At 42.0% G+C, this 15,915-nt stretch overlaps 1 protein-coding gene across 1 annotated transcript in view; it reads left to right on the top strand.

Moving 5' to 3' along the window:
- LCP1 (lymphocyte cytosolic protein 1) overlaps positions 1 to 15,915 on the top strand; it is a 194,896-nt gene that overhangs the window by 148,475 nt on the left and 30,506 nt on the right. The window contains exons 13-15 of the mRNA XM_078657320.1: positions 11,848 to 11,981; positions 13,312 to 13,435; positions 14,489 to 14,613. Coding sequence (XP_078513446.1) covers positions 11,848 to 11,981; positions 13,312 to 13,435; positions 14,489 to 14,613 — 383 coding nt within the window. The remainder of the gene's footprint in view (positions 1 to 11,847; positions 11,982 to 13,311; positions 13,436 to 14,488; positions 14,614 to 15,915) is intronic.

Below are 15,915 nucleotides of genomic sequence, written 5' to 3'. Positions count from 1 at the left end.
AATTTATTTGCGATTTCTTAAAATGCGATTGCATTTAAGAAATCGCAATTTTGCGATTTCTTAGATGCAATGCATCATCTGAAAACATTTGCGAATTCGCAGATTAGAAGTGTTAAATTAGCATGAAGTCAACCTTCATGGTAATTTAAGAAAAGTTTAAAAAATGCACAAAAGTGCATTTTTGACACCTTCATTTTACACTCACACATGCCCTTGGGCATGTCTGTGTGAAAAATGGACTGTATGTTACATTTCAGGGCTGCAGGGGGATGTCCTTTGGACCCCCTCTGCACCCTAGAAATTGCATTCTCATTTTGCGATTCCTTAATTGCGAATCGCAAAATGAGAATGCCTTCACATTTATTCCTATGGGCCTCTAGGCCCATAGGAATCAATGTAAAGGGATTCCTTATTTGCGATTCGCAAAATTGAGAATCGCAAATAAGGAAAAATAAGAAATCGCAAAAATATATGCGAATTTTTGATGCATAGGTATTTGCGATTTCTAAATTGCGATTCCTTAATTTTCGCAATTTAGGAATCGCAAATACCAACAATGATGCATGTGGGCCTTCCTCTCTGCTAGGGGTTTTATGGCGGTTCCTCCTCCATGAAAACCCTGGTGAAGAGGAAACAAAGGGGGCCCTTCAGGGGGTCCCTTGTGTAAATGCACAGAAGTTCCAGTACGGTAAGGACTTTTCAGTCCATGCCATGCAGGAACTGGTTTTGACGTGTCGATTGCGGTGTGTGCTTTAAAGGCACTTCTGTGGAAATATCAAAGGCATCTCCCGCCAGTGTGGCGGGTGGATCTCATGCGGGTTTGGAGGTGCAGCGGCAGGGTGGCCCCGCGGTTGCACTGTCATACTCATAATCGGACCCTTAGTTTGAGAATCCCTGAAGTCAGACTTCTGATAGTGGACAAACAGTTTTCCTCCAAACTCTCACTTGATACATGCTACAAACATTTTGTAGAGTATGACAAAAAAGTGGAATCTGGTCACTAACACTTATTCTCTGTTATGGAAGCCCCTTTGCTTCGCTCTTTCAGTAGCCTTCATTCCATGATAAAGGTATTTTGTATGCACACAGAAAAGCAAGTCATTCCAAAGTAAACAGGGATGTTACATTGTCCCCCCTCGAAAGTGGGTAGTATCCCAGTCCTCATTTAAATGAGATCCCAACCTTAACTAATTCACTTTCTTACAGCAACCTAACTTGTCTTGAACTTCACTGCCATGTTACGAGAATCTGGTTAGAACAGTTTATTGCATATTGACATCAGTACCATTGAGGAGAACAGCCAGAGGAGAGAGGAAGCAATGAAACGGTACACAGAGATGAGTCCCCCTCGGAAACCTAAGCCATTTGCTTGGGTTCCAAGACATCAGACAATGGAAGTCATAGACAGTGCCACAAAGAGAGCAAAAACAATCTTTTAAATTTGGCACACACTGAGCAGAAACCCCAAAGCAGCAAAAACCAAATGTGTTTAGTGCCTAGAATCCTGACAGTACTGACCGGCTACCAGAAGAACTACCACTGAATTTAGATTGGTTCTCGGCACCTAGCACTGAGTGATTCATCAACGGGTTTAAAACACTGGTATTGTGCACATTACCCAACAGTATCTTGGCTTTGGATGTATAAATGCCAAAATCTGAGGAGGTGTGCTTGAACCTGGGCGCAGTGCCAGCCAGGCACATAAAAGCGACAGTGGCAATCTTAAAATTACTTTTCCCTTAATTGGAAGCTGATGAACAGATATTCTGGTGCTTGAAACTTGGTCTTGTTTCCTGTTTACACAAATCAGATCTACCACAACTCTGTATTCAACCGCTGTACAAGTTTATTTAGAAGCACAGCATGGAAAGCATCCATAGCATTAGTAGAGTTTCCACTCCATGTATGATCTAATCATGATCTGGTAAGAGAAGCAGTACAATAGGCTAAAAGGTTCAGCAGGGTAGAGAGTGTGATGTCATCCCAACAAGGCCTTCTCTTTGTCTCCAAAATGCCAACCATCGTTTTCTATCTGAGTTGGACATCATTTTTCCTGTATGCAGTACTGTAGTTTCTGTAGGCAATGTTGGAGAGGTTTGCTGTGGATGTTGGAAACGGGGACTCCCAAATAAAACTGAATGTCATCTGCATTAGACTGACACAGAGCATATGATTTCCTCATGATCTCAAAGATATACTATGAAGGGATTAAATAAAGACAGGGGGCAAAGAAGTCCTGCAAGGGCCCCCTTCATGTGATGGATACTAATTCAGAGAAAATGGAGTTGAACTTAACCCTTCGAGATCTTTCCTCTAAAAACCAGGTAAACCATTTCTTATTATGGGGTTGATATTAGGGCTTAGGTACTGGGTTTTTAATCTGCTAAACGTTTAGCAGACAAAAAGTCATGTACCTAAGCCCTGAAGTCATATCAAATAGCTATAAGGCAAGCTTCGAAATGCCATTGGAATAAGCTGCTTTGGAGCCTCGTTAATTATGCTGATGCGATCTCAAAACTGATTTTGATTAATGCTCTTTTTAAATACTGTTTCTGTTCAGTGACCAGAATACTTCATCATTTCAGCATTGTACAAAGAAAGATTTTCCCTGACCACTTAATCCTTGCTCAAGCTTTTGCTTTACTGCAGGAAGCGTAGCTTTTGACATGGAAGCAGAACCTGCATGTCAAGTGCAAAGCCATGTTGAGGTCTGGTTTTTGACAGTGTAGCTGTGAAACAGATACATTGTTTTGCATTGCATTGTATCCTAGTGCATCTAGTGTTTCCATGTTGTGCATGATGACCATTGAGGTGTGGTTATCATGTTACGGGGCACAGTCATTATGGATATGAGAGTGTGAGTGAAAGGCATGCACTTTATGGTTTCCAGTAAGCTGGCAACTTTGTGCATCTCCCTTTATGGTATTAAGTATGATCATAGTCTGCTTAGCTGGTTACTATACTGGGTTGTCTATTCTGAAATAATGTATTTAAAATGTATGGTGCTGAGCAGGCATAGGTAGGAAGCAGAAATGGTGGAGAGATCAGCATGAAAAGATATAATTATAACTACGGCAGTCCGATTGACCGTCGTAGACACGATGGCGGTACGGGCACCACAGCATCAGCAGTCTGACCGCCTTATTACAAGTTGGGTGGTCAGATAACTGCAACTGCCAGGGATCAGAGATCTCTGGTGGTGTTGCAGCGGTCTTGAGGAAGTTATATGCTTGAAGGTGCCCCTGCGGCTCCAGCAAGTATATTACAAGTTTGCTCTCCACCTTACATTTGATGGCAGTGAGCCTGCCATGAAAACTGTGGTGGAGAGGAAATAAAGGGGGCCCTATGTGGCCCCCTGTTTTCTCAGGGTCATGGGGTGCCTGCATGGGGGCACATGTTGTGCCCCCCCCTGTGTGCAGTCACCCCATTTCCTGTACGGCATGGACTTTCCAAACCATGCCGTGCAGGAACAGACTTTAGTGTTCCCATTGCGGTGCCTTTTTAATAGGCACCTTTGTGGGAACGCCAAAGGACTGCCGCCAGACCACGAGATTACTCGTAATCTTGCAGGCGGATGGCTGTTGAGTTTGGCTAGCCTGGAGCGGGGAGCTGGTGTGGAGGTCTGCTCCAGGACCGCCAAACTCGTAATCAGGCCCTCCGTTGATATCATCTCATATCTAATTGTCATTGTGAGATGTCAGGAAGCAGTCTTCACATGTTTCTTGTCGGGACCTGCATGGTGGATTAAATTAAAAGTACTCACTTGGACACTGGCATGTGACCAATCTCTTCAGTATTCCATGACTATTCAGTTGGGGAGGGGTGGTTTATTTTTGCGGATTGGTACATTACTGTGTGATCGACATGATCCAATGTAGTTTTGTCTTACAAGAGTGTAAGAATGTCAAGCTGCATAAGGGAATTATTATGCAGTCTGTATGAACAACAATGGACTACCCGACTACTGAGTGTTATGGTATTAGTATCAGTGTGTGCCAGGAGGTTTATATGATACAGGGCCAGATGTAGGTAGCCCTTTACCGGTCGGAATCGGCCGAAAATACCGATTTTCGACCGTTTCCGACCGGTAAAGGGCTATGGAGATGTAGGGGCACAAAAAACTGACATTTTCGGTAGTTTTACCGAATCGGTAATTTGACCAAATCGGTAAATTTACCATTCGGTAAAAATACCGAAAATGTATTTCGTGATGTAGGTAGCACTTCTGACAGTGCTACAGGGCCTTTAGAATTCTGTATTTACCATGCAATACAATTGCATGGTAAATAACTAATTCTTGTGTACATGCACATCTGTGCATGTACACCTGTGCCATGTGGCACACAGACATGCCCTAAGGGCATGTATGTGTGCCACATGGCGCAAACGCCAGTTACAGGGGTGCAACAGGGTGTCAAAGTGACACCCTGTCCCCCTTAGCAATTCGGTATTTTTACCGATTCGGTAAATACCGAATCAGTATTTGCTATTGAATCCTATGGGCTTCATGGCCCATAGGATTCAATAGCAAATACCGATTCGGTATTTACCGAATCGGTAAATACCGAATCTTACCGATTCAGTAAAAAATACAGAATTTTTACCTACATCTCATTTACCGATTCAGAAATACCGAATCGGTAAAATTCGGTATTTATGAATCAGTAAATGAGATTTACCTACATCTGGCCCACAGTGCTTTGTATTGTAATTGCAATTATATAGCACTTACTATCCTTGACACAGCATAAAACACTTTATACAGGGCAACACCCTTCCCTGAACCCCAATTTAGTGGGTTTCTTTTTTCCAGTGGTTATTGTTGTTATCAAGATTAGATAAACACAGAGAATCCAACTAAAAAAAGGGGGGGGGAGGGGAGTGTTTTCAACGTGTGTTGAAGCACTCAGTGTTTTGAAAAATACCCCTCACACACCAAAAGGCCCCTTGGTGTCATGCTTCATCATCGGGGTCTTCGCACCCCTCTATCGGGATGCGGCGTGCTGCGACCTACGACTACGCGGGAGCACTAATAGTAAAGACTATGTGTGGTGTTGGTGTGTGGGGTGTCTTAGGTTAAGTGAGTGGTGGGATGTGGTGAAAAATTAAAAAATACCTGGCGCATGAGTTTGAGGAAAAATTTATTCTGAACTCTGGCTGGTATTATTAAAAGAAGTGCAGAGTGAGGTCAGGGCTGTTATATTAGGAAACAGGACCTCTGGTGTGCGTTGTCGACATGTTTCGGAGTCAAGCTCCTTCTTCAGGACGGGGGCACAACCTCCCCACCTTACTCACGTTTTTCTAAAATTAAAAAGTGTATTATACAGAAAAGTGACGAAAAAATAGGCTAAGTGTGCCTACAGCGGTCTGCTACAAGTACAATGACTTTTGAAGCTTTCTTTTTTTGCCTCATGAGCATAGAGAACGTCTGGGGTGTTGCTATTTTTGCAATGATTACAGGACGCTATGGACACCGTCTACCCCCACACGCTGCTCCGCTGGTTCAGAACTCATGAGGCAAAAAAAGAAAGCTTCAAAAGTCATTGTACTTGTAGCAGACCGCTGTAGGCACACTTAGCCTATTTTTTCGTCACTTTTCTGTATAATACACTTTTTAATTTTAGAAAAACGTGAGTAAGGTGGGGAGGTTGTGCCCCCGTCCTGAAGAAGGAGCTTGACTCCGAAACATGTCGACAACGCACACCAGAGGTCCTGTTTCCTAATATAACAGCCCTGACCTCACTCTGCACTTCTTTTAATAATACCAGCCAGAGTTCAGAATAAATTTTTCCTCAAACTCATGCGCCAGGTATTTTTTAATTTTTCACCACATCCCACCACTCACTTAACCTAAGACACCCCACACACCAACACCACACATAGTCTTTACTATTAGTGCTCCCGCGTAGTCGTAGGTCGCAGCACGCCGCATCCCGATAGAGGGGTGCGAAGACCCCGATGATGAAGCATGACACCAAGGGGCCTTTTGGTGTGTGAGGGGTATTTTTCAAAACACTGAGTGCTTCAACACACGTTGAAAACACTCCCCTCCCCCCCCCCTTTTTTTAGTTGGATTCTCTGTGTTTATCTAAGTATCCCAGTGGAGCAAGAATCCAGTCGTTTCGCTCTACCTCCCTTCTTTGTTTTTGACTAGTTATCAAGATTAGCCCATTCCATATATTTACTCCAGTTTCTATGTGGAAGATTAGATTAATTGGAGGTAGGTGTGATCTTTAGTGGGAGAGGGATTATGTGAATTCATACAAATGGTTGGCAGTATTTGTAGATGAACAAGTTATTAGGTATTGCTAGGTTTCATAGTGTGACGTTTAAAGGATAGGTTTTGGATTTGCTAATCTCCCAGCAATCTAACTGAGCATTTCATTTACGTGAGATTTATAACGTGTGCTATCAAATTGGGCTGTGATATGACAGCCATTTTAAATGTCAGTCAGCATCGAACAGGGAACCAGTAACAAGAATTCCTGAGGGGCCATAGAAGGATTTGAGGCTCAATTAGGTGCAAAAAAGGACAGACAGTAGGATGTATTAGGCATTGCATTTCAAATTACGTTGCAGTGAGATTATGTGTTCTGCTCTCTGTTGAATTTCTTAGGCCCCGCCCTGACCACTTGCCACCCGCCCAACTCTCTTGTAAAGCAATCTTTAAATCCCACAATGATGTGACCAATTGTACTAAATTAACATGCCAACAAGAAAAATCGATGTAAACAATTATAGTAAATTGTAATAAATAAAATATCAGAGGCCAGGTTAGTCCCACTGAAAAGTTAAGTTCTTAGTCCAGCGCAAAGGGTTTTGTTAGAGGTGTAGGAGGCTGTGAGGAGGAGTCTGAGCATTGCAGATGGTCGTCACTATAGTGCTTAGAGTAGGCAGAGTGTCGCATATGGCCAGGACATCTCTGTAGCACAAAGAGACAGTCAAACATCGCAGACTGTCGTTGTTGTAGCTTTGTGGCAGGAGTCATTGCTGGATGTTGTTACTCTAGCGCACAGTATGGGTCTCATGTTGCCGGACGCTGTGGACAGAACTTCGCTTTGGCGATAGTCGCAGACAGAAGAGCCTGGGCACGGACTGGCCCGTTTGCAGTCGAGAGAAGGTCAAACTGCAGGGTTTTCACCTTTCATTTTGAGAAGCTTCCACTCATGCTAGCCAAGGGTCCAGGGTCTGGGGTCATCTCCTGGCCATCAGGGCTCTCTCCAGCAGAGAGCAGTCCCAGGATTTAGACAGGTCCATATACAGGTCCAAGCATGTCCAGTTGCAGCAGGTCATCTGAGCAGTTGCAGGGATGCCTCTGAAACTTGTTGTGTCACTGTAGCTCACCCAGGACGTCAGCCAACTGAGTCAATTCAATTCATGTATTTATTCGATCTTTTGAAGACAGAGCATAAAAGGTACACATAGTGACAAACAACATTATAATCAAAACTCATTAATGGAATTACAGTCACATATTCCATTTAAAATAAGTAAAACCGCAAACAAAGACAATAATTTGACCGTAGCTAAAGTGGCAGTGCAACTAGACTAAATCCAGAGTTAGCAGCGAGTATTAGACATAGGCATTGCTATTAAATATTAAAATCAGTCTTATAAAAAGTAATAAAATTAGCAGCAACAGTAGGCATGAAAGCAGTAATACATGAACAATAAATACAGGGGCTACCAAAGTGCTTTGGTATTAAAACATTATGCTCCTTCTCTTTGCTAAAGTGCACTTCAAAAAGCTTGCGACAGAAAAGCAAACATCACAGTCATCAAGTTGCAAAAGATAATACAAAGCCGCTTTGCACTTAGAAAATGTATATCTGCGCAAGAGCGGTAGTAAAACATTTCCTAGTAGATGGAAGATAAAATTGACCAAAAAAAACAAAATGTAAAATAGTTTAGCTCGAATATTCATCACAAGGGCAGGTGGTAATAGTTTCGGGAGAATACTGGCCCAAAGGTAAACATAGCATCCTTGGAGTCACTCTGGGTAACTTGGGATGAAGGCAAGCAGGTCCAATCTTCCTTCACCAGACAGCAAGGTGGTCTTTCACACAGCATGACAGTCCTCTGGCATCAGGGCAGTCCTTCTTCTAAATCTTCCAAGTGTTCTGAAGAGCGGCTCTGGAGGTCTAATATTTATACCTAGTGCCAGCCAGTATTTGTGTGGAGGGACTCTCTGTCATACCCCAACATATGGTACTAGAAAGTTCTTCCCCTTCCCCTGTTAAGGCTTCAAACTGTCTGAGGGTAACAAAAGGCAGGGCAGGCCTGGTGTTACTTTCCATTGTGTGTGCAGGAATCAAAGCCTTTTGAAATGTAAGTGGATCTGAGTACAGCCTCTCCCCAGTCATCCTGCCGGGATGGCCCATCCTGTCCACCCCTCAGCCTCCTTTGTGTCACTGGCTTGGCGTAATACACAAACCCCAGCAGCAGAGCCCATTCACGGGCAAGTGACCCAGGACACTAGGAGAAGGCACACTTGGTAGGGTAAAGAAAATGACAACTTTCTAAATGGCATCTTAAAAATTGTAACTTACAATCCAACTTTACCATTAAAGAGTATTTTAAAATGCAATTCATTTGAGTGTAAACAGCATATCTCTATCTGCTCCCATATAATGGAGTAGGGTTACCCAGTGTTAGTCAATGGGAGAGATAGGCCTTACAACCGCGAAAACAAGTCAAGGAGTTTTTCACTGCCACAACATGTAAAACTTAAGTACACATTTAATACTTTTTGGATACAATACACTGTCTTATGAGCCTTTATAAGCTACCCAGGGGTGAATTATAACTATTGAAAAGGAAGGCTTTGATCTGGCAAATGATATGTTTTGCCAGGTCAAAATGGCAGTTTAAAATTGTACTACAAGCCAGTGGCGGCTGCTACCTGTAAGCAGCAGTGGGGTGGGGGGGATCGGGTTACATGCAGTATCATATACTAAGGACTTGCATGTAATGTGAATGTACCAATAAGGTACATGCCAATTGTACCATGTTTAAGGAAGGGAACATAAGCACTTTACCTCTGGTTAGCAGGGAATGAGTGCATAGAGTTCTAAAGATAACAAAAACGAGTTCAGAAAAAGGAGGCAAAATCTTGGGGTGCACCTGCAAAAAAGGGCCAGCTCCAGCAAACTTTATTTACCAAAGTTTTACATTTCAGCAGGCATTACCTGCCAATATTAATCAGGGGTGCTGAATTTACTGAACCTAGGAATTAACAATGGTGCGATAAACTCTACACCCATCATAATTCTGAACCCTGTATAGCAATTTTGTCCAGGTGTCAGAATTTACTGTCCAGGTCCTAATTCATGGTGTAAATATGGCCTTTCAAAGCAGCGAAAGTACCAGCAATTTGCTCTGGGCAAAATCAATTTTAAAAAATTGCTCTGGGCATGTGTGAACTAAGTCAACAAACGGGATACAGCATTTAGGAGACCTTTGTCGTGAAGGCTCGCTTGTCCCCTGTGGTTATATGATGTTACAACGCATTCCGTTGCAACGCATGCCTTTTCCACGCATGCGTTACAACGGAATGCCATTACCACGCATATGGTTTACCACGAAAATGCCTTTACCGCGCATAGTTTAACAACGTTTTTCGTTGTTTAACTATGCATGATATTGGCATTTTCATGGTAAACCGACTGCATAATTGATTATGTAGTTCAAATCTTTATATATATGTTTTTTTAATTAAGCCTAACCTAATAAATTATTATAATGTAAAAATATACTTACATTTCTTTCGACGGTATTCTCCTTCTTTAAGTGGTCCTTTCTCTATTTTTGATTCAGTACGTAGACGCACGTACGTTATCACGTCTGTTAGGGAGGCTCTTTCCTTGAAGGACTGAGGCACAGAAGAACGTTTTTTAGGTAAGTTTTCTTTTTTTTAAACCCTCTCGTTTTTTGGGGGGGGGGGAGACCCCCCCAGCCCCCTCCCCCTTTTTTTTCGACCTTTAGCTCACATTCCTTTACTACGTATTTCGTAGTAAAGGAATGCTGGTAAAGTTTATAGTGGTAACCACGCATGCGTTGTAAAGCATGCGTGGTTAGTGCTTTCGTGGAAACTGCTTCGTTGTAGTGGCTGTTTCCCGTCCCCTGTGTGCCATTGATAGAATACGACGGGCTCCACACTGAGCAATTCCTACTACACCAATCGTTGGTTGCTACACTCACAATTAAAATGGGGGGACCTTACCATTGAGCTGCAAACACAGCTCACTATTCAATACTTACATGTCATGAGACTAGGTAGACACCTGACGCGGTGGTTCGCAGCTTCGCTGAGACAGCACGCAGCGATAAGTCTATACCCCCTTAGGCACAAGTGGGAACACGATTTGGGCCTGCAATTTTCAGACAAAGAATGGGAAACAGGTGCTGGCCAGCCCAGTTCAGATCCCCAGGAATATGAGATTCAGACATATACAATACTACATTACACAGAGAGCGTACTTCACACCGGCTAAAATCAATAGATATTTCCACCGTACTGACTCCACTTGCCCTAGATGTGCCACCCTAGATGCAGACCTGGTACACATGCTCTGGAGTTGCGCCAGCCTAAGTGCATATTGGAGGGAGGTGGCGTGCACACTCCGCAACTGTGCAGAGAGAGACATACCCTTTGACTGGCCGGGATATCTACTACACAAATTCCGTAGGACACGAAACACTAAGGTAACCTCCAGGTTCCCGGACCTGGGTATATTGGCGGCCAAGAGGCTAATCACGAAGAAGTGGAAGGCATCCGACCCCTCACACATACAGGCTTGGAGGCGCTCCACCCTCGCGTGGGCCAGAGCAGAAGGCATAGCGATCCAGCGCGAAAAAAACATGGGCCTCAGGAAAATACCTATATCCGCAAACTGGGAATCAATCCTGACAGCGCTACAGCAGAGCCCAGATCCGCCAGATCAGTCCCTATAGGCGTCTGACCCGGTTGAGTAACACCGCACACGTGACCTGCATCCCTAAGCCACCCAAAGACGCTTGATCTGTCATCACCAGCTGCGCATCGGATTTCCAGTGAGCACACTTCCCGGACAGGGCAACAGGCATAGGCAGTGCTTGAAATGACAAAATATAAGTGCAGGTACTCCGTACCAGAGTACCTGCTTGTTGCTGAGAAGTGCTGGTACTATCCATTGAAAAATATTACCTCTGTCTTGAGAAGTGCCAGTACTCAACCTCTCTAAATAAAAAAGTGCTGGTACTCTGTACCGGACAGTACCGGCCCAATTAAACACTGGGCATAGGCGCAATAGGCGATGCACGTGTGCAGACACACAAGTAGACATATGGGGACACTCCAACTCAGCTCCAAGTTTCATGCGCTACCCTCCGGTTATTAAATGCATTGCTCTCCATGTTCACCTAAGCAGAACTAGTCTTAGTAAGTTACTCATCACATGACAAATATGTAGAAAATCAAATTGTTTCGGACATGCGCTATGAGACCGAACAAGCGCAACTCATGAGAGCTGCCATGCAACTAAACTTATTGAATAAACAATTGTGATGTTGAAATTGCAACTAATGTAGGTTGTAACAAGGCTGATGTCACTAAATGGCATGATGTGCTAATTGTTCTAGTTGGCAATGGAAAACTTACGTTTTTTTGTTTTTTTAAATGTTAGTATTGTTTCTAGAACAATAATGCACTTAGAAGGAGTTTGAAGAATATCAAGTGATAAAGCCAGATTCCAGATCATTTGGATTGACCTTGCCTCTGTGTCTGTGTCATAGGTTTTATTCTGCTGTGAGGAAATTGTTCACATAGCTATAGTCTTGATTTTACTTACTGTTTTTTCCTAATAACAGCTTGAAAACTGCAATTATGCTGTGGCACTGGGAAAGAAGGAAGCCAAATTTTCATTGGTTGGAATTGCAGGGCAGGATCTCAATGAAGGAAACCGCACGCTAACACTCGCCTTGCTCTGGCAGTTAATGAGAAGGTAAGTCAATGTATGGACATTATGTAAGATCAATTAAACATAAGTAATCATATCAGCACTCACTGTATTGCTGAGAAGATGAACTCCTTAGAAGCTTACAAAGTACGCATTTAATCAGAGCAGATAAAGCTGTACTTCCTTTGGTAATCATAACTACATGAATGATACCACCACTACTTCAATTACTCCCTAATGTCAAGAAGGCCACATAACCTAATGTTATGCATCCCCCTTCCCAGTCTAATCTAGATTGTTGGGTATGGAGGGTGGTTTATGTTTCCACAAAAGGGCATGGTTGTGTTGTTTCTGCCTCCAATACTTTGCTTAGCAATGGTAGGCTATAAATGCGATGACTACTAGATTTTTAGGGTCGCTGTTGGTTTCTTTAGTAGTGGTGGCATATTTGAATACTGTTTGGACGTGGCTGTGTTTAATTGATGCCTTCAGAAAATCAATGATGCTGAATGAAAGATTGGTCATTCATTCTTCATTGAAGGCACAGGGGTTAGCTTGTACATTGAGAGCCTTGAATCTTTTGTGATAACTTGAAGGAATTCTTGTTGGATCAGGGGTGTGAAAGACTTCATAGAGGCACTGAGCTTATTAGAATTGGTCAAAGTGAAAGGGGAACTATTAGAACTACTGTTACAAGTAAGCAACGTCTTCCAAGATTGCTCAATCTTTGCCTTTTCTATTGACACTTAGAGCATAAATTCGGGTGCGCTTTAGGGAACTGGACACGTTCCATAGGGCACAGGACTGAGAAACAATTCTTTTTACATGGAACACTTGACATACGAAGATTATGTCAGCTACTTTCAACCTATACCAGATGTAAACTAACAACTAACAAAGTGTAAAACTTGTAGACTGGGACAACAGAAAACCCTTTTCTATCTACTCTTCTATATCACCTTTCCTCACTACCTCTCCCATTCCTCTATGTCAAGCTATATTTATGATTGAAGTTCTCATAAGAACCTTTGAGGGTTAGTATTATATACTGTAAATCCATGCCAACTACTGGTCCTCCTACAGTCACCCATAATCTTGCATTAGTCATCTCATAATACAATCAACGTCAGGGACTCTGTGCTTCCAGTTCCTACCAGTTCAAGTTTTTTCATGGTTGTATTTCATGATAATCTGTTGGTAATGTCAACACACTTATCATGCAAATATGCATCCTGGTATTTCTGAAGCTTACTATAGAAAACAGCAAATTTGTATAATGTTGCTTAACAGTGTAATTTGGCTGCTAATTCTGATCTGTTTCTCAACCGCATTTGAATATCGATGAAGCATCAGTAAACGTTATACTTCTTTTTAGGTACACATTGAATATCCTTGAAGACATTGGAGGTGGCCAGAAAGTCAATGATGAGATCATTGTCAACTGGGTAAATGAAACCCTGAGAGAAGCCCAGAAAAGCTCAACTATTTCTAGTTTCAAGGTATGAACTGCTGCTATTTGGCTTACCATAAGACACTAGTTAAAATATAGATCGTATTTTAAGTTGTTTGTAAACTGTTCTAACTTAGGAATATAGTGCTATGATACATAGTATATATACAAGCATTTTTCAAGAATTATTCTCAGGAATCTTCAGCCTTTAAACAGGGTGGTACCACGAAATTAATCCCTGGACAACATAGTAGAGCAAGCGCCAAACTGAACCAAGGAAGCCTAGCTTGCGGGTGTAATTTTGAGTCGTGTATTGAGCAGGTCACTAGAACTGTGAAACACAGGATCGTGCAGGACTGTCGTTTGTATACTGGATCCCACACCACTTCTTGCTGCATAGATGACAAGAATGAGACCAATAAAGACATTTAGTAGATTATCAATGTTGGTGTTGTGGAATGGTAGATTTTGGGAGAACTGGTGTGGGTGAAAGAGGTGGTGGTGGGAAACTAGAGTGCTTAGTGAAGCTGAACGTAAGGGTTAGGGTAGAGAAGGCATGATTGAAGCAGCATTATTACCTTACTTAGAGGCGAAGAAAAGTGATCTGATGAGCCCCATTAATGGAAAGGTTCTCAACTGGTGCAGTCAAAGCACCGTGCCATTTACGCCTGCCAGCCTTGTCCAAGCTGCTTAGAATGTTATTGGTGTAATCCTTATGACACAGTCGCTCCTTTCTGGGAGTTTGGATCAGAGGCAGTGGGTGCTTATAATTTTATAATATTTTTCATGTCAACAATATTCAAGTTTTTTTTTTATTTAGTTCCCTGATTAGATTTAAAAATAGGACATGGAGCCACCCATATTCCAGGTCTATTCCATTCCATGTACTATTTCTTAACATTTGAAACTTATAGACAAATCTCACCTAAATTAGTAACCATCTGTAAGGCAGTGCTAGAGAAAGAAAGGCTTTTATGTGATGTGGAGCAGTCCTACCACCCATTATTGAGGACAGGCACAACACTCTTTCCAATATGTACAGGCATTAAATATCTGTATAGACTTCATAGACGTATTAAAATATTGATTGTTATTTGTGCAGGATTCTAAGATAAGCACTAGTCTGCCAGTCCTGGATCTTATCGATGCAATTCAGCCTGGGTCAATCAAGTATGACCTTTTGAAAACGGAGGACCTGAATGACGACGAAAAGCTCAACAATGCTAAGTATGTGAAAGTTATTATTTTCAGTGAAATAAGGCAGAATCGGGGACAGTGCAGCCCTAAATTTCATAATTCATCATATTGTGTTGTTTGAGTTTTCCTCAAATGTATGTATAAGGAGACTAGGCCAACCAATGTGGAATGAAGAGTCATTGGAACAATTAGACATTATCCCAGTTGTGCTTATGTAATTGTCAATTGGCCAATTGCACGAACTGTCATTCATTTATTAAGGGCATTTACTCTTATGAACTACAGAATAAAGAGATTGGGAACAATGTCGATAATTCATACCCATTGTAGTAAAATGGAACTATAATTCTAAAATATAGAAGATGTTGTCATCTAGCACAGGTTGCAATTTTTGTCCAGATGTGGCCAAGTCGCACAGCAGTGCCTTGTATGCATATACCATCTGTGATGCAAAGATGGAAGCCTGAAAGGAACAGCGGACAGAGTGAGCATACAATGGATCACAAAATGATTGCATAGCTCCTCAGTGTCATTTCCAGAGATATGTCACTCATTGAAAGTCTCCCTATTGACAAAAACAGTAGTTGCAGTAGACAGGGTCTGCCATACTTTTTAATTTTACACTAATAGTTCCCATACTTCTTGTTGCCTAGCCTCCAAATTCACTGGCTTCCAACCCCATTGCATTCATCATAGTTCCTATGTTTTTTTAGGCACTTCAACCTCTGGACCAATACACAATTATTAGTGACCGCATAAGCGTGTGCAAGTATTGGTATGTGTCCTTGCAGATTCCAAGGTGAATGCCTATTTGCCGCCCTCTATTGCACATGATTCGCAATTACATTGTTGACATTGTGATTTGAAAAGACACTTGCGACTCAACACATCATTGTTGTGTTTTAGACCCTGATTCCACTTTGCACTGAGAAGAACCCTTTGTAAGAGTGCAGGTCCACACATTTTACTTATACTAGATTCTATAAGGCGCAGTTTAAATAAACTCCACAGGAATTATTAATTCTGATCCCTATTTTGTTTTTCAACAATAATATTTTGTTTAAGCTGTGATTATATGTGGTATGTCAAAATATCATCTACAAAATATTGTCCTGCCATAATACTGTGGGCAAAATATCTGGGACCAAAAAACTTGAAGCTAAGTGTATATAGGTAAGTATAAGTTAAACCTATAAACAGTTACCTTCTGGATAGTTGCCCACAATACTACGGACTTCACACTTTAAATTAAGTTTTATACTCACAATATAAAACAGATGCAAATACTTTTCACTCGGCATGGAAACCTATTTGCTTTTTTTCTGTGTGGGT

The sequence above is a fragment of the Lissotriton helveticus genome, chromosome 8, assembly GCF_964261635.1.
Source record: "Lissotriton helveticus chromosome 8, aLisHel1.1, whole genome shotgun sequence".
Lineage (NCBI taxonomy): Eukaryota > Metazoa > Chordata > Amphibia > Caudata > Salamandridae > Lissotriton > Lissotriton helveticus.
The sequence above is the reverse complement of the archived record's forward strand: the minus strand, read 5'-3'. Positions and strand labels throughout refer to the sequence as shown.